This window comes from Xenopus tropicalis, chromosome 5 (assembly GCF_000004195.4).
Source record: "Xenopus tropicalis strain Nigerian chromosome 5, UCB_Xtro_10.0, whole genome shotgun sequence".
Taxonomy (NCBI): domain Eukaryota; kingdom Metazoa; phylum Chordata; class Amphibia; order Anura; family Pipidae; genus Xenopus; species Xenopus tropicalis.
Window position 1 is genome coordinate 72,125,495 of NC_030681.2, and position 19,988 is coordinate 72,145,482.

A 19,988-nucleotide genomic window follows, 5' to 3' on the forward strand; every position below is an offset into this window, starting at 1 on the left:
AAACCCAGCACTCGCTTCCTATTGGCCAGCTGTGCATTTAGAGGCCACCTTTTGTGCTACACTGTCCAATCAGGCACTGAGCGTAGGAAAGGTGCCTGGGTAACGGCCGCAGTGCAGCGCAAGTGACAGGCACGTAAAGGGGAGGCAGTGCATGCGGAGATAGGTAAGTATGTTTTATATGTGATGTGAGTGTAAAAAATAGTTCTGTAATAATATGGTGTGGCTCACTCGTAGCTTGTGAACTACAGCATTGTAGGGCAGTACTAAATTGTTTTGGCTGAATTTATAATATCCCATAGCCCGCTCGTGTTAGGAATCCTACTGCTGAAGAGGGCTCTGTAATGTTCGCATGTATGGGGATAGCAATGCCAGTGATCGCTATAGTATGATTCTTCAGCATATGTTCTACATAAGTTCCGCGGGCACTTACTATGTGCATGTCCCTACTGGTCTAAGTTGCACCATCAAAGGACAAATGTGTGGGTAGTTGTGGCTAAAAGGGATTGTAAACCTTAAAGCAACACCAAAAAGTGAGAGTGTTTTAAAGTAATTAAAATATAATGTGCTGTTCATGCACTAGTAAAACTTGGGGCAGCTATTCAAGGTGCAAAAAGGAGAAAAGACACAGGTTGCATAACAGATAAGCTCTATATAATATAATAGCGCTTTATCTGTTATCTGCTAAGTAACCGGTGCCTTTTCTCCTTTGAATGGCTGCCCCAATGGCTACACAGCAGCTTCATTTTTATAAATCATAGTAGTCTTTCTGAGGCAAACACACAAGTTGTACCAGTGCAGAGCAGCAGTGCATTATACTGTAATTACTTTTATACATTTTTATATTTTGGTGTTACTGTTCCTTTAAAGGAGAAGGAAAGGCTAAGTCACTTGGGGGTGCCTAACATTTTGGTCTTTTCTTGTCCTTTAAAGCAGGGGTCCCAACTTTTTTAACCTGTGAGCAACACTTAAATACAAAAAAAGTTGGGGAGAAACACAAGTATGAAAAAAGTTCCTGGGGATGATCAAAAAAGGCTGGAATTGGTTATTTTGTAGCTCCTATGTGGATTGGTAGACTATGGGAGGCTCTGTTTGGTAGTACCCATGATCTTTATACCTTAAATTTGCCTCCAAGTTAGAAATTCAAGAATGAAGACCTGCTTTGAGGCCACTGGGAGCAACATCAAAGGGGGTGGCAAGCAACCTGTTGCTCACGAGCCACTGGTTGGGGATCACTGCTTTGAAGGGTGCTTGTCACCCTAAGAAAAAAATCCAAATTCTTTTCTATTGTGTTTGTTAAGCAAAATGAACTTCACTTACACTATTTAAATAATATAAATCCTGTCTTGGAATTACACCATCCCAGCAAGCAGACAGGTGCCATTTTGTGGACACTGTTATTAAGGCAAGCTTTGCATTACCCTAAAATCTTGTTTATGTGCCAGCATGGGGGACCAGATGCACATGCCCATGCACTGGCTACACAATGAGATGGTAGAGCGGGAGGGGGAAAGTGAGTGCTGAATGGAAAGTAAAAGTAATTGTCTACCCTGCCTCTATGCCTAAAACTGGCCATACACATACCAATTTTTGGGCAATGTGTGGGCTCAGAATTATTGTCCTGATAATTTTCGGACTATGGCGATTGGTCATTTAGTCGATCAGCCAAGTAAGAAAATTTTGGTCGGCTAACGAAAAAAAATATCCCTGAGGGACCTACGGTGGAAGTCACTTTCGTCCGATTGATGTCTGCCAACTATTTCATGTTCCGAACATCCTTGGATTTGTATTTTAAAAGCTTTATACTAGTATTTCAGTCGGAATGTTAGTTTTAGATCCTTGCATTTTAATATACGACTGATATCCGAAAGTTCGTCAGAAAAAGACATGTATGGTCACCTTGAGGCATAAAGGCAGAGCAGGCAATATATAATTGATAGCTGGGGTTTTTAAATGCCTTTATAATCGCTATGGATGTGTTAATAAAAAAAGGATTGTGAGTTTCATGTTTAATTTGAAAAGGAGTTTTATTACACAGCTTTTTATGTCTGGGTGACAGGTCCCCTTTAAACTACAAATATGCCCACTGGAAGAAAATTTGCAAACAGCCTCACTTATGAATGACGTCAGTACCTTTTGTTATTTTTAGGTGAGCGGCAGTCAAGATGAATGCTGTGTCTGTTGTCACCCACCTTAGGGACCTGGCCTCTGATCCACTAAATAGAACAAGCATTGTAAGGGATAAGAGTTGCCTTGCTGGTCTCATCCTCTTTCTGAGTCATCAAGATGAGTATGTGGTGGAGTCTGCTTTAAAGGTGAGAAATGATGTATTGTAAATCTATCCTATAATCAGAATACATGGATAAGGTTACAATCTTTAAAATAGGGAACAATAGAAATATTGAGCAAAGTAGAATAGCACAAAAAATGTTATCATTTACTGGTAGTGATGCGATTGATGTCTTCTGTAAGCCATTATTTTGTAGAATATATAGCATACAAAGGGGTACCTTAAAGTGATGATAATGTTAGTGCACACTTACTCATTGTACTCATTTACTAATTACACACATTTGTCTCAAGGCGTCATGCACAGTGTATCACCTATACAAATGCAAACAGTTATAAGTTGCTCAGAACTGGGTATCAGTTTATTTACTGGTTGACTAATTTTTATGTACTAACTAAAAAAGAATCTTGTCCCATTAACCCACTTGACTGTCACATTCAGAATTGTAAATGTTTATACAGTGGTATACTATAGCATCGGCACAATGGTAGAAAAACACCATATTGCATATGCTATATGAAGCAAGACACTGGATGAGCTTGGCAGATTCTCTTCCAAGATAAACTACCGCTGTCCTGGCAGACTAAAGCCAATCAGACTTATAGGTTCATCTCTTAGGCTAATGTCCTACAGGGAGATTAGTCGCCTTGCTACCGTGGGCGACTAATCTCCTGAAATGCCTCTTCACCAGCAACAAAGTGAATCGCCGGTGGAAAGGCATACATGTCACTTCATGTTGGTAAATGAATTAACACGTATGCCTTTCCACCGGGAATTCAATTTATTGCTGGTACTTCAGGGAGATTATTAGCCTGCGGTAGCTGAGATTAACCATGTTTCTTGTGCCCTTAGCCTACCATTTTTGACCATAACATTCCTATTCAGTAGGTTCCTTCAAACCAAAACCTTTAAAAGGGCAGTATACCCACTTGTTTAACATGAGTTAATTAAGTAGGTCTTGTGCTGGACATAACAAAAATATTATTAGTTTTTTTTTTTCTTGAGCTAAACAGGGCAAACAGAGAAATCTCATACCTTCCCCTTAATTGACACCATGCCTGGATATTAAGTTCTTGACAGAGAGTGTTAGCACAGTAGTCATTAATTTTAAGCTCTTAATAGTTAATGGATAACAGGTTTTAACTTAGTGCCCTATGTCTTACAAAATCTATCCATCTTTCTTACTGGCTGTACTTTTGAGGGTTGTGGTGTGGAGTACTTTTCATGAAGGGGGCCTCTTTATCTTTAAAGGACAATGAAAGTGCACTTGGGTGGAGGGTGGCAATTTACCTTCACTTTCACACACTAGGGGGCTGATTTACTTACCCACGAATGGGTCGAAATGAGTCCGATTGCGTTTTTTTCGTAATGATCGGTATTTTGCGATTTTTTCGTATTTGTTGCGATTTTTTCGGCTTCTTTACGAATTTTTCGTTACCAATACGATTTTTGCGTAAAAACGCGAGTTTTTCGTAGCCATTACGAAAGTTGCGTAAAATCTGGCGATTTTTCGTAGCGTTAAAACTTGCGCAAAAAGTTGCGCTTTTTTCGTAGCGTTAAAACTTACGCGAAACTTTGCACCTTTTAAGTTTTAACGCTACGAAAAAGGCGCAACTTTTCGCGTAAGTTTTAACACTACGAAAAAAGCGCAACTTTTTACGCAACTTTCGTAATGGCTACGAAAAACTCGTATTGGTAACGAAAAATTCGTAAAGAAGCCGAAAAAATCGCAACAAATACGAAAAAGTCGCAAAATGTTCGTTTTCAAGTCGGAACTTTTCCAATTCGGGTCGGATTCGTGGGTTAGTAAATCAGCCCCTAGGGGTACTTTCTTCTCAGAGCCATGCTGCCATCTTTTTTTTTTAATTTTCCCAAGGATCCCATTCATTGGTTGGCACATGTACAGCATATTATAGTTGGAAAATGTACTGTGCTTCCAATACAAGGGACCCAAAGGAAAATATTAAACTGATAATAAGTGACAAAAAGGGTTCCCAGGAAAATGAGAAAAGGTGTTGGGGTGGAACCAAGATGGATGGAAAGTATGTTGTGCTTTTTTTTCACGGAGAAGGTTGCTAACCTGGGCTAAAAAGTTTTCAATTATGTTCATAAATTCATAGATATACTTATCGAACCAACTGGCACCCCCCCAAGTAAATGTAGCTTTTAGTTTAAAATGTTCTGTTAAGATCATTATCTTAATATGGGAATGGATGTTGGCTGGATTGTATTGGCATCCTATATATATACTGCATGTGCCAGAAGCATCTAGCTATATGTTCTGTGTGCATATTGATGCTTATGGCTTGTCCCTTATCAGCTAACACCACCCCCTCCCTTCTTAGTATGAGATGAACCATGTTTAAGGAGCAGCTGTCTTCTGGTATATACTGCTTTGATACTGCTTTTTATACACTTTGATTTTCTCTTATTTTGTAAGTATTCTTCTTATATTTCTGCCTTTTTACAGGCATTGATCTATCTTTGTGAGGATCCTGCTCATTGTGGAATAATCAGGAACGAGCTTGGCATGATGGAGAGTCTCGAAAACTTAAAAAATAGGTAAGTATGATAAATGTTAAAAATATAATAACATGGAAAGATTGATATCACTATGCTATTGCACATGAACCCAAATTGAGGTTATTTTGCCATTTGATGGTGCAAACTGGGTAGAAAAATATAAAAAAATGCCCTAACCAGAGATTTATTACAACTGGTTGGTTATCCAACTAACACCCCCTCAACCACAATTTTACAAACCCACAATCAACACAAGACTTGTCAATAGTGTGATCACTTTACACATCAATTAAAATAAAAATCGAGCACAGTGGGTATACATGGTGTTAAAGGGAAGATAAATGCTACATAATATATACATCTCCCCTAATATCTTCAGAGGGTGATATCAATAAAATGACCATAATGCTAGTCATAGTAGTATCCGAGGTCTGAGAAAATAGTGTCAGTACTGGGAAAACATAAAATGTAATAATACTTGTGACTGTATGTTAAAATGCCAGTTTGACCTGCTCTGCAGCATAGGGTTTTTATTTGTTTTTATTAAAATTTTCACAAGAAAGAATTAAGGAGAGAGAAAATTGGGTCAGGGGTTGCTTATATGCACTTATGATATTAATGAGCAGTGCAGTGCTCACCGATCAGGTAGTTTGGGCCAAACTTAATATCTAGTTCTGCTAACAGAATTGTCAACTACGGAACTACACCCCCTCCCCCCCAGGTATAAAAGCCCCCTTAACTGGCCTGCATCGACCCCCCTCACCTCTCCATTCTCGCATAGTGTATAACTCTAAAAACTGGCCATATAGAAAAACCCAACCTAAAAGAGCAGAGCAGCACAGCGTACCTGGGCACCATCTTCTGTTCAATTGAAAATGCTTTGTGTCTCGCCGCCGACATGGACCCTGCTTGAGCATGCGCAGTTGAAGCTGATTTCTAGCCCCAACTGGGTGTGCTAAAGCAGGGTCCGTATCAGCATTGACACCCGAAGCATTTTCAATTGAAAGGAAGATGGTTCCCAGGTACGCTGCTGCACTGCTCTACTCTTTTAGGTTGGGTTTTTCTAAAGGGCCAGTTTTTAGAGTTATAGACTATGGGAGAAGGGAGAGGTGAGGGGGTCAATGCAGGCCAGTTAAGGGCGCGTTTATACCTGGGGGGCTGTTGTTCTCCTTTAACATACGTTGAAATATGGGTTTCAATTTTGCAGGTATGACATTGATGATGAAGTAAAACAACTTGGAAGACGTATTCAGATTTTATTGAATCCCCCAGCCCATATGCATACTCCAGAAACAAACGGCAAGAAAAATAAACCATGCTTCTTTGCAACAAGTTGTAACAAAAGAGCTAAAACTGTAACTCTGTATATCCATGGACTTTGTGATGCAGTAAGTAGTTGCAATAAGAATTCTGTGGTAAATATGCTTCCTCCAAACATGGATAGGCTATGACATTTATTTGATGCAATATAGATAACATTTTAAAATGTTTTGGAATTTTTTGGTAATATCAGATATAACTATGTATAGCTCATAATATTTTACCACAGCTATATTTCAAATCAGCTGTGCGAGAGGGTAGGCTTTATACTTAATACTGTACATTCATGGGTAAATATTTCCAAAAATAAGTTCAGATAAATGTAGGATATTCTAAAAATTAAACCTTTCTTTTCTTTCTTTCTTTTTGGTATTGTAGGAGAAGAAGCATCTATGTGAAGAAGCACTGCTGAAAGTGAAAGGTGTAATAAGCTTTACATTTCAAATAGCCATGCAGAGGTGCACTGTTAGGGTAAAACCAGACCTGGAAACTGAGGTAAGTATAAGGAATTATAGCACTGGGAAACTGGGTAAATGAAATTTGATAAGCATATGGAGCTACTTCTATCTATCTTGTGCCTTTCAAAAGTATTTATACCCTTGAATAATTCTCTTATTTTCTTAAATAATATTATTTATATAGATTATTTCTTAAATAATCTATATAAACCTTTCAGGATAAGTAGGTAACAGCCTTTTACTTTAGAAGTCATTTGGTTTTCTCTAGGCTTTCTTCAAGTTAGTTTCTTTAGATGGAGATCAGAATTTGACTGAGCCATTATAGTGCATACACCTTTTTGTTCCTGATCATTGTCCTAAAACCACTTCAGTGTTAATAGGCCTGTTTGGGTTCATTTTCCTAGGGGTTTCAGGGTTTTTTTGTAAAGCAAACTAAACCAGCTGTTTAGCAATTTTGCAATGCCTATTTATTGTATATTTTAAACAGATGCCCAAATTGTGCTGATGAAAATCACCCGAGTAACATGATGCTACCGCCAATATACTTCAGTGATAGCTTGGGCAAAGCTAACCCAGTCAAAACAAACACATGGCTAATATTTATTTGCAGAGGGCCAATAACAAAAAGGTGACTATCCTACAATGGTCAGTCAAAGCCCTGATCCTAATCCAGTTGAAAATGTAATGCACTAACAGTCATCTGACTAACCTGCATAACCAGGAGCAAATCTGCATGGATGAATAGGCCAATATCATCACTCCCTAACTGTGCAAAACTGGTACATACTACAATACAAATTAGACAAACCCTTATGCAAACAGTATATTTGACTTTTCTGTTGAATAAAATATTAATTATTTAAAATTAGAGAATTGTTGAAGGCTCTGAAATCTTCAGTGCATATACCCAAAATAAATCCAAATATATGCTAAACATATTAGTTTGTTAGCTCCTGTATTCTTTTAATTATTGCAGTGATATAATTTACTTCTTATATATTTCTATTTTAATTCATTTTTTCTTTTAAAGTGATGTGGCTATGTTCCAAATCATTAGAATGCAAATGTTCGCACTGATATCCACTGCTTGTGCCTGCACCAAGGCTGACACAATGCTTTCGATTGTCAGCTTTGGGGCTGATTCTCAGCCTGCGCTTTAGGAGGTTACTGGTGTACTGTCTGGGAGGTCTGCTCCAACATAGCGTGCAAGTTATAGGTTGTGCAGCTGCATGTTCCAAATCATCCCACATCTTGAAAAATAGCTCTAAACATAAGGCCTTTCTGAAGGAATATTGATCCTCCTTGTAAAAGCTATAATGGGAAAGAAGCCTCCTTTATGTCCAACATTTATGTAACTATATAATACTGAATAATTATTCATTATACTAAAAATGCTGCCCTTTTTTTTTTTAGATGTTTTTTTCTGCTTAGCAATCCTTTTAAACAATCTTAAACCAGATTGCTTGGATTAGTTCACACCCACAATGTAGTTTACAGCTACCTTTTACTGTTCTACATGTTGTGTATCAATCTGGTAATTTTACTGATGTGTTTTACAGTGTTTAGCATCTGCAATAGCTGAAACAAGAGTGCTGAGGGCACAGCAGGTTATAAGAAGTGAATCTGGGAATGAGGTATATATGCTTTTCTAACCTTAAACATTTGAATGACAACAGCCAAAATGTTTGCAGATTCTGTATAAAAGATGCATCTGTGTTGTTCAATCATGCTATTGTTATAAGAGATATTAACAGAACATAGATTAGGTTTATTTGTACTTTTGGTGTGTTAGGAACAATCTGTTTTATAAGGGAATATAGTTTCCAATTTTTTCCTTACTTCCTGTTGTGACTGCTCAGCAGGACGTAAAGACAGCAGGATGTGATCTGAGAAATCAACGTTTTTAGAGATAAACAAGAGTGTTATTACCCAAACTAGTGAAAATGTTGTCTGACCCCTCAGAGCTGACCGCTTCAAACTCTCCATCTGCTTCATGTAACATTTTTGTTACACTGTTGGAAATAATGTTTCCCTTATTTGTGCTTGTGCTATACTGTGACATCCACTGGACAAAAGTTTACATCATTGTGGTTCTGGTGCCGGTATACTGAAAATTTCTTAATATGTGCTAATTAAAAAAAAATAATTTAAAAAATGTATTTTGCATTGATGAATATTGAGAGTTACTGTATATACTCGAGTATAAGCCTAGTTTTTCAGCACCCAAAATGTGCTGAAAAAGTCACCCTCGGCTTATAATCGAGTCGGGTGCCATGGGTCCCTCCAGACTAGCACCCTCTCTCCTTTGTGTGCAAATTAGGCCCCCCACAACCAGACCCTCCAGTGCCCTGGCCTAGGCTCCCACTAGCAATACTTATTTCCCCTTACATCTCCTTCGGGACCGGGTCTGCTGCCAGTTTGCCAATGTGCAATGAGTGTGGGGTAGTACTCTTATTGTTTTTGTTGACTCTCTTCTCCGCTTACAGAGCTAGTTTACCGTTTTTCTTTAAAATAAATATTTAAAAACATATACCCCACTGATGCCTCAATTAATGTCATTTTATTGGTATTTATTTTGATTATTGAAACTTAGCAGTAGCGGCTGCATTTCCCACCCTAGGCTTATACTCGAGTCAATAGGTTTTTCCAGTTTTCTTAGGTAAAATTAGGTACCTCGGCTTATATTCGGATCGGCTTATACTCGAGTATATACGGTATTTCCTTGTCACCTGTTTAAATGCAAACATTTTATTTGTGTTGATTCTCTACCTGGCCAAACCTACCATTTATTACATATAGGGGTAAAACTCACAAAATTTTCTTCCAAGTGTATCTGTTATTTTAATAGACAGATCACGCATCGCTATATCTTGTTTCTATCTTTAGCTTGGTCTGTGTTCCAGTAGAGGCCAACAAGTCTTAAGCAATATACAACCTTAAATACATGTTACATTTTATTTAACAGGGTACTGCTTTTCTGTGTTTTTTAGTGGTTAGCTTGGTGCTAACCAAGCTAATTAGAGGAATGAACAGTTTTGTTCACATACTTGAAATATATTTGCCACTACAATAACAGCATTCTATTAAATATTCTGTGTTGAGGTCTGTGACAAAAAAAATAGCTATATTTTATTTTTAATTCCTAGATTTATGTTCCACTCCATGAAATGAATGTGACGGTTGAGAAGAACTTATGCTTGCCAGACTATTTGCCTGAAGAGGTCAGCCCTCAAAAAGACCTTGATAAAGCTGTGATACCCACTGGGTCAAAGAATGATTGTCAAGGAAGCTGGATTAATGCTGCAACTAATTTTCTTTCAAAAACATTTTTCTGGTGATTTTACAAATGAATATAGAGCAAATGTAAATATGTAAGATTTTACTGTATGTCTCTTTATATGTTTAAACACTAAAATCAACTGTAAAAATATTTTTGTTTTTTTAAAGTGTCCTCCATATTGGAAAAGAAAGTAATAGACATCATTAAAGAAGAATTTGTTTCATATGTATGTATGTATGCATTTATTCACAAGAAAGCAATTAAATATTCACAACTTGTAAGCAGTAGAAAAGATGTGTTACAGGTCCATATTAAGTGTTCTTTATTTATTGTCCCTTTTAAATATTGCTTCACATCTTGGGAATCTATAGACACAGAGTACTTTATACTAAAGTATATAAAACTGACAGTTAATCTTTCTGACATGTATTCTATGTGCAATAAGAGAGAAGAAAACTTCACAATTTAAGAAAAGCCTTTTTACTGATTAAGATTAAGAATATGAGACAAGAGTTTAAATATTGCACCCTAGCGGAGTGGGGTTTTTCTAAGACAACAATTGTAGTGGATGGAAGAAACATGGGAGCTACAAGGCATTTAAGAATAAGAGTGTCCTAAAGGAAGCTTGTTTATCATACACAGACACTACATACATGCATTTTTTTCTTTCTTTGAGGTTTAAATACAGCTATATATATATATATAACCATACAAACATAATGTACAGGTACATATACTCTCCCTCCCTCTCCCTCTAATGAACCATGGGGAGCTAATATTTAGGGGTCTTACAAATGGACATTTTATCTCATGTCAGTTCAAATGCTTGTTGAACTAATTTTATTTTAATACACGAGTAAGCATGTTATGAGGTCAATATGCATTAGATCATGTTGTGCATACATTGTATGTGCTTAGACTCAGAACAGTAACTTGTGAGAAGGTTTACTGGTGAATCCCACTGGAATAAAACGCTTGCGCATGTGCAGTAGAGTGAAAAGCCAAACTTTACCAAGAAAGTCGGCTTATCACTCTACTGCGCATGCGCCAGCCCAGGGATTTCTCCAGCAGAAGAAGGAGGAAGCGCTCGCTCAAGGTACCCCGGGCTGGTGTTGTTTTCTCCTAACAGGGGCACCAGCCCGGGGTACAAGGTAAGCGACTAACATTTTGGCACCCCCAAGTGACTTAGCCTTTCCTTCTCCTTTTAAAGAAAGATAGCAGTATTTGTTCTTGAGAGATCTATTGATTATATCTTAGCCCCATGAGATGTGATTTTCATATGTGTTTGGGACCATGGTGCACGGAGATAACTGTCCTTTTTGTATAGTAGATACGTTTTTTGAAGTTTGAATATGTGTATGATTGATTTGTGCACCAAATATGTGTGATACTGCCGACTACTTGCATTACTATGTTGTTTATTTAGGGTCACAAAAGTATCAGGTGGATTACTCCTAAGTACTTATTAGAACTGATTGTCATGGCAGTACTGTATTTTTACTTCCTACTATAGATGCAGACCTTTAGATATATTTATATTTACATATGTGGGCAGATAAAATGGAACAAACATTACCAATTTTAACATTATATTATTCTATGTCAAACATGTATTTATAAAGCTATGTAATGATGTTAGGGAATCAGAGACTGACTACAAAATCTAATTCTACCTCATGACTAAAGATCTATGTGTATGTATGTAAATATATTAGGATATTATGTCTAAGCATAATACTTTAAAAAGTACAATTCATAATATTTTCTATGTATTTTTACACTGACAAACTACAGTTCCTATCACTAGGTGGTGTAAGAATATCACAAATATAATGTTTGCATGTCTTTCTATATCTCTATTAGCAGCTTAAGGAAAAAATAACGACAACATATAGGGGTTGAATTACCATCTATCTAAAGTGGTACTAACGCAAACTGATTAAAATTATTTTTAATTGTTTAAAATTACCAGATATTTCCCGCCCCGATACAGTTAATTTTAGTGTGGAAAATAATTGTCCAGTTTGTTACTATTTGCATTAGTAAATAACAATTAGGATAGTTGTGCATGGACACCCTGTCTAATGAACTAGTACATATATACTTAAATACCTGCCTTTAATAAAGGTGAACTAGATTAAACTGTGGATTCCTCTACTAAAGACAGCATCTACATTTTTAAAATTTGAATAAAACCAAAAATGGCGAATCCTTACATTTGTAATATATTATTACCCATAACCAAATTTTCATATTTGAAAAACAGATTTCAATGAGGATTCTGCTGGAGAAGCTCTATTAACTGATGCGTTTTGAAAAAAAAAAAAAACACGTTTTCCCATGACTGTATTCCTTTAAGCTACTTATGTTGTAGGAAACAAGATAACTATGGGAGACACCCGAACCAATTCTACACAATTAATACTGAAATAATGTAGCAGAAGTCAGTTGATCAACACTCCTGTAAATTATGGTAGGAATTATGGGAAATCAAGTCTTGGCTTAAAGCAGTGGTTCTCAACCTTCCTAATACCGCGACCCTTTAATACAGTTCCTCATGTTGTGGTGACCCCCAACCATAAAATTATTCCTAAGACCATCGGAAATGTGTGTTTTTCTGATGATCTTAGGTGACCCCTGTGAAAGGGTCGTTCGACCCCCAAAGGGGTCCCGACCCACAGGTTGAGAACCGATGGCTTAAAGAAAGTTGACTTTTGCTACAGACAAATACTGCTTTCAATCACAAATAGATTAAAAAATAACTTTTAAATTGCTGCTTTTTTAAAATTAGCATATATTAAAAAGTAGCTTAGAGTCAGATTTTCTTTCATTAGGCAAACTTTTATATTTGGGTTTACAACCTGATTAAGACCCATGGCGTATGGGAAATATTTCTGGTGGGTTTTTTTTGTTTTTTTTGCTGTGTCTTTAGTGTGCTTGGAAAAAACAACATAAATCTATCCCATGAATCATAGCCTATTGTATAAAAAAGATCATGATATACTCAGACGTAGTTACCAAGTAGGACAAAAGTTTAAGTCACCAAATATATGTCCACATGTAAGGTACTTTAAATAACTCATATGGGTTCCTTTCTGTTTTATTAAGTCTGCATGCACATTTCTTACTAGCTATGCTTATGGCTGTTAAAAAGGGAGCCTAAACCTCTTCCTAACTGGCTATTCCTAATATGAAGTACCTCCCACTAAACCCAGCTAAACATTAATATAAACAGAACGCAAACCTTAATAGAACATTAAAAACTCAATAATAAATTACATAACATAACAGGTCTTTCATTATTCAAAAGGTTTGCAATTTTGCGCTGAAATCCTCTCACTGTAGCTCCACACAGACCCCTTGCCTATCAATGGAGCTACACAAAAAAGCAGACAGCAGATCCACTTTTCTCCACCTGCATACAAAATGCAGGCTGAAAAAGCACATATCTTTTTTTTTAAAGTGAGTGTAGAGACCCATAGGGTTAACATGCCCCTATGACTTTAAACCCTACAACTTCTTAGTTTATGCCGTTACTGGGCAAAGACCCATGTATCCAGTTTATAGTTTTACATATGTGCCTTATTGGTTTACAGGTTGACTCCACCCTTTGCACTCCAATATAGTGTTTAACAAAGGAGTGGGTCTTCCTCTTCGGCTGCCTCTGATGTCTCAGGTGGAAGGTCCACTGAGCCTGGGTTTAGAAAAGGCCCCAGTAAAGCATAAGCCTACCCTAGAGTTACCAGCCACTTTAGAGAAGTCGGGGATAGGGACCCCATGAATGAGGAATAGCAAACACAGAAGAACACCTTAGTAGCACCCTCTAGGAGAGTGAGATAGATAGCTATAGATAGTAAGAGCAATTTCTGGATCCAACCAGGAGGTTAGCTGGAAGTACTCTTCCATACAGGCACTGTTGCCTTAGCTTAGTGCTCCGTTTAAGACTCAGGATACAGGCCAGTACTTAAACCCTGATCCATAGTCGGCTGGAGGGATACTTAAAGCTAAATGTATTCAACATGAGGACTGAGGTATTTATCAAAACTACCCTCCATAGTGGTGCAGAGCTGACAGGTGTCTCACCCAGTCCAGACTCTCAAGAGGTGGGATAAACCGGTGGGCATCCTCTCTTCTATCCTCAGAGTATTATTGCTCTTTCCTCTGTGTGAGTATTGTTTTCCCTGCACTACTACAACTTGTCTTGGACAATAAACAGTTAAAGTGGGTTTGCATGAGCTCCTGGCATCCATTCCATCATTTATTTAAGCTTTACACTGCACAGTGGGAGGTATAGTTCTGCAACATCCTCCATAAGCACCTTCCATATAGCGAAGGCCCATCCTGCTGGCGCAGAGTCACATATACCCCATGCTCTATTTACTAACTGGACAAATTTGACTTTATCAGCCAAATAGGGGTTACATGAGCTTATTACATCAGCATCTCTATAGCAATAGTGATCCAGGTTGTCTCTGGGGATCACCATATTGGAATCTGTGACACTCAAATGCTCTGTGTTGCCTGGGCAGGTGTTAAAAAATGAATCCCAGGGGTCATTGCAAAATATCAAGCAGAAGATGAAATTTTTCTTGCTACAGGGCTAATTATTAATTTCCGATGGTAACTGGACTGAGCTGCTATGCACAAATAATCTGTATTATTACTAATCAACCTTATAATTTGAATTTGATATTCTATATATACAGAATAACAGTTAACAGTCTCTTGTGTAGAAGCAGAGAGGATCCAATAGGGCAGTGCGGTCCAACTTCTGTAGTAACCAGGGCTGGAATTTCAAATTCAAACAAACTCCCAAAACAAACCCCTGACAGATTCACCTCCCACAGGCAGAATATGGCACACACAGGCAGCATAGAGCAGGCAGAGTATGGCACACACAGGCAGGGAAGGGCAGGCAGAATATGGCACACAAAGGCAGCAAAGGGCAGACCGTACATACAGTGACAAAATGCTGGCACTGAGGTGTGAACAGGTGAACAATGTGGGCGCATACAGTCTGAGCCTGAGTCGTGAACAATGCAGGGACTAAAAGGTGTAAACAATACAGGGAGTTACTGGTGTAAACAATGCATGGGTTTACAGAATCTGAGGTGTGAACAATGCAGGGGGCCAGTTACTCTCAGTACTTATACAATTTAAAGGACAAGGAAAGGTTAATATAAATTAAAAGTAAGTCTATAAGCATTCTTTTTAAGTACTTCCTGCATATCTAAATTCCCAGATCCCTACTTGCTTCTCTGAGATATGGTGCTGGCAGTCTACAGCAGTGTGAAGACTACAGTGACATCACTGAAATCTCTCTCCCCTTCCTGAAGGCTGGAAGAGGGAAAGGAAGGGAGAATACCTTTTTAGAAAAATGTGAAGTAAGTGTGACTGAGTAAATATTTGATTAGGTGAGCCAAAAGTGTAGCGTTTTTACTAAACAATAGGAGGACTATTGGGCAGTATGCTTTTTAAATTTTGACTTGCATTCTCCTTTAAAGCTTACACAAAGGTAAGCAGTCACAGCAGCCAGACAGGTGGGGGCCTCCAGTCGTACAGCACTGCAATAAAAGAAAGAAAACAGGCTGAAGTACAGGTCTGAATTTTCCTTGTTGCCTGCTTACTAGTTACTGCATGTATAGGCTAGGGGAAATCCCAAACCTGTATAAAGATAAGAGAGAGAAGTTGTGTCCGTTTGAGCTGTGTCTGAAAATAAAAGGACCACGTTAAATGATGTAATGTAAATGTAAAGCCCAGAAAATCTTTCTAACAAGACTGGCAATGACAACGTTAGATGGTAAATGGCACAATTTTGAAAAGCTTTCAAATCTGCAGAAGTTGTCAAATATGTTTAATTAGTAAAAGGATATGTTTAGATCTGACTTCTAACAGGCTTTCCATGACGCATGCTGGCCATGTAGACACACACAAATCATCACACACACCATATAATTTCTCCTGCATTTCCAAAGTAAATAAGTGCAAACTGAGTGTTAAATACTTAATGGTTTTGTTTTGCCTTTAATTGCTTTTATGGTGATAAGCTTGAAATGCTATCGGGAATGAGTTGAAGTGGTTCCTACTGTAGTTAAACAAAGTGATAGTGCTTTACTTTTCATTGCATTATTGATAATGTTTCTATGTGTTTATTGTTATACAGCGCTGCAGTGTTCCCAGATTATGTAATTTATGGTCTGTATTAGCTCAGCACTAAGCAATTCAAACACTAGTTTGAAATTCAGGGTACATAGGAATAACAGACTATGGGGGAGATTTACTAATCCACGAATCTGAATCCCGAATGGGAAAAAAACGAATTGGAAATGAACATTTTGCAACTTTTTTTGCGATTTTTTCGGCGCCGCTGTAACTTTTTTTGCGAATTGTCGCAACTTTTTCATCGTTGTAACGACTTTTTCGCAAATTATCGCGACTTTTTCGTATTGAGTGCTCGTAAACGGCGGGTAAACCTTTCAGTATGATTATTTCGCGACGGCGACGAAAAAGTAGCGACGGCGACGAATAAATCGCAAAAATACCGATCATAACGAAAAAACGCATTCGCCCACTTTTCGGACGTTCGGGGATTAGTAAATGTCCCCCTAAGTTTAGAATTGATAAATGTAAGGTTATGTGTAGATATTCCAGCTACAACTTTGGGAGAATCACAGACAGAAAAATACAGGCAAGGGTAATTTATATTCTGCATTTTTTTAAATTAAAGGATATCAGTTACATTTACAAAACCATTGTAAAAGTCACCAAGGGGTCCCATCACCATAGCAGCACAGCTTTACACAGATTAGTGAATCTGAGGTAACTTCTAGATACTTCTATAAACTGGAAACATTTTCTTGTGTCAGATCTTTGTCCCTCTTTCGGTTTTTCAAATGTTAGGCAGTATGCTTAGGGTCTGCAGAGGACAGATAATGAGATGAAATGCTCAGTTGCTGAGAGAAACTGACAGTTTTGTCCAGTTAAATAATAGCACAATTATTCTAGATGTGAAGCATTTAACTTGAAGTTTAATGGTAACTGTAAAGTTGTTTCCTAATGCATTCTAATCATACTCATTAAAAAGTAGGTTATAGAGTGGAAGTATGTAAAAATATATGGGTGATAAACCATACTTATGAACAGGGCACATTTACAGGGGAAAGGTAAGAAGCACAGTTCTACTGAAATATTATGCAAACATTTTATGGCAATGTTGAAACAAATGTTTTATGGAAGATGGGAAACTAATTAAATAATATGTTTCAGGACATTCTGTCTGCTTTCAGCCTTTATACTCTCCATTTTTAAATTGCAAGTTATTTTTGGCTTATACAAAAAAGGGAAGCGTGTTTTCTTAAATATTGTAGCATTTTCCATCTGAACAAAATCTCAGAGACACACCCAGAATGGTTTTGCAGACTAAGCATGGCTATATAATCTAAAATATGGAATTGCTCCTTGGCACAGGGCACTGGTGCTTTTAGACTGTATAGCTCTATATTCAGTCAGGCACAAGACTAAGGGGCAAATGGTTAAGGGGAATAAAGTGACGAAATCCAAGCACTTCTTTATGTAAGGAAATATCACATTGTTCCGTTAATATTCAATAATGCTGAAACGCTTGACTGTTTTCTGTTTCTATAGAAACAAGTCATCTTTTACTTAGCAAGTTTTTTCCTGGCGACTTTTAGCTTTTTTTCTTTAATAAATCCTGACTATACAAGGTTTCAAAAAATACTTGCATGTATTTTCACGTTCAGGTTTTTTTTGCCTTTTCTCTTCTCGAATTGAGAAAACGCCATGCTTAATTCTTGATAAATCTGCCCCCTAGGGTCGTATGCACACTTGATTAATAGTACAGGGTAGTAAGGAGTAGTAAGCTAGAAAAGCCGATTTTCCAGTTTAATAACCAGAAATTCGGCTCTTAAAGTTACCAAGTGTAGCTTTTTGCTGTCCCTGGTTACTTGTGGGTGCCCTAGGCAACTTGGCCGGCTTGGCTGGAACTAGTGGTAGGTGAAAATAAGAGGTACCTGCCTGGCGCACCCTCACTGTTGTGCCCTAGGCAGGTGCCTCTTCTGCCTACCCCTAGTTCCAGCCATGCTTGTGGGGAGCTGTTGGCTGTGGCACCAGCCTGAATCTGAATTCATTTGTATGAACACAGAATGTCTGCTTAATATCTAGCAAATATGCTGCAGCATACTTCTAAATAATCTGCCAATTAGCAATGATTTATATGAATTCAATATTACTCTTAATTTAAAGGTATGAGATCATTTAGCTATAGTTCTAAAAATGTCTAGGACACCAAATACATTTTATATCAAATATCAACTCAATTTATCTTCAAACTGGGATTTCGGGTGTTTCTGGTACTGCAAATAGACTTACCCCCTAAATATCAAACTTATTGGTCTTCAGACTGTATTAAAGGGGACCTGTCACCCAGATACAAAATACTGTATGATAAAAGTTCTTTTAAAATTAAACATGAAACCCAAATAATTTTTTTAACACATCCAAACCCATTATAAAGGCATAGAGGCGGGGCACAAAATAACTTTAACTTGGCATTCAGCACTTCCTAGATGTCACAGCACTTCTCACTTTTCCCCTCCATCCTCACCATCTAATTCTGTAGCCAGTGCGTGGGTATGGGAATCTGGTCCTCTATTCAATCAAATAAGCAAGATTTTGACATGATACACAGCTTGCCTTACTAACAGTGTCCTCAAAAATGGCACCTGCCTTCTTGCTTTGATTGGGCAATTCCAAAACTGAAGGAAACAAGATTTATATTATTTATATAGAGTAAGTAAAGTTTATTTTGCTCAACTAACATTATAGAAATAAATTTGGGATTATTTCTTAGGGTGACAGGTCCCCTTTAACAAGACCAATATCTGATCCAGGTCGAGTAGGCTATCATAGTCATATCTTTGCTTTCAAACAGTAGTAGTCCATTAAATACTTTTTGGCCAGGAATTTTACAGGAATAGGTAAATCACATCCTGATCAGTGTTAAGGTAAGCTTGAAATGCTAGCCAATGTGGGAGAATCATTTGCTTATTAGGGATAAATTACCCTTTATGTCTGAGCCCATATGTGGATAACAACATTTGCAAGAGAATGCCAGTGACATTGTGAGGCTAATGTGAAGCAACTGTTTAGTGGAAGTGATTACTATCTTTATAATGCTACTCACATTTTGGCTATGGAGTGAAAAACAACAAAAGAGTAAATGAGCAATATTGTTATAGTTTGCTAAAAATCATTGTGATTTTCCCAAATTTCTATATGCGAGTGCTACAGTTTGCTTAGTATACTCTGATGTACATTATGTACTCAAAGAACAGAGGTCTAAGCTGGGATAGTTCCAGTTGCATTCATATATGTCAAAAATGTAACTTGTCAAGTGATGTTGAGAGTTGAAGTTTTGCAAAAGCAACCAAGAGTGCTTTTCTCTAGTTCTAGTGTTAAACAGCAAAAGGAGTTAAATAAAATCACTGCAGTCTTATGAGGTGAAATGCATTTGCATTCTAGTTCCAAGTGCTGTTTATGGCAATAATAAACAAAAGCAAAACTCTGTGATTTTGACATAAGATATTTGTATAAAATATTTTTACCAGCAAGTGTTCTCAGTAAATGATAATCATACTGTCTGAATTCCCTTTAAGAAAAGCAAGGCTTATGTGGCTGTGTTGAGTATGATTTAAAGTTTACAGCAGGAGAGAACCCATTAAATTGATATATGACCTGCTGGTGAACAGCATGTACAAAGACAGAATTCATTTAGTCTCTGGCAAATAACTAATGCTCTCGGAAAAAACTTGTCTACTGGGCATGACATGACTATATTTAACGTGAAAGAAAGTCACTCTGTCAGCGTGGCAGGGCTATGTAAATTTGATAAAAATAACCACTAAAATGCGCAATATTTTATTTGTAATTGTTTCTAAATGCTTTCATATTTTGGAAAAACAATGGAGAAAGAGAAGCTATTTGATTTACATCATAAGACTGGTTATAATAGTGGAACAAAGTAATATTCATATTGCATTAAAAAGATCTTTGCTGGTATTAGAAAAATAAATTGTTAATAGGAAACCGAGGGAGTGTACAC

The 19,988-nt window shown here is 37.4% G+C and overlaps 1 protein-coding gene across 1 annotated transcript; it reads left to right on the top strand.

Moving 5' to 3' along the window:
- Window positions 1–143: 143 nt before the first annotated feature.
- Window positions 144–12,083, top strand: LOC733753 (novel protin similar to armadillo repeat containing 1 (Armc1)). Its single transcript, NM_001044508.2, is given in 7 exon segments — window positions 144–163; window positions 2,147–2,312; window positions 4,758–4,849; window positions 6,018–6,198; window positions 6,509–6,625; window positions 8,148–8,222; window positions 9,735–12,083. Coding segments are annotated over 6 exon segments (807 nt in total). The 5' UTR covers window positions 144–163; window positions 2,147–2,162; the 3' UTR covers window positions 9,927–12,083.
- The last annotated feature ends 7,905 nt before the right edge of the window (window positions 12,084–19,988 follow it).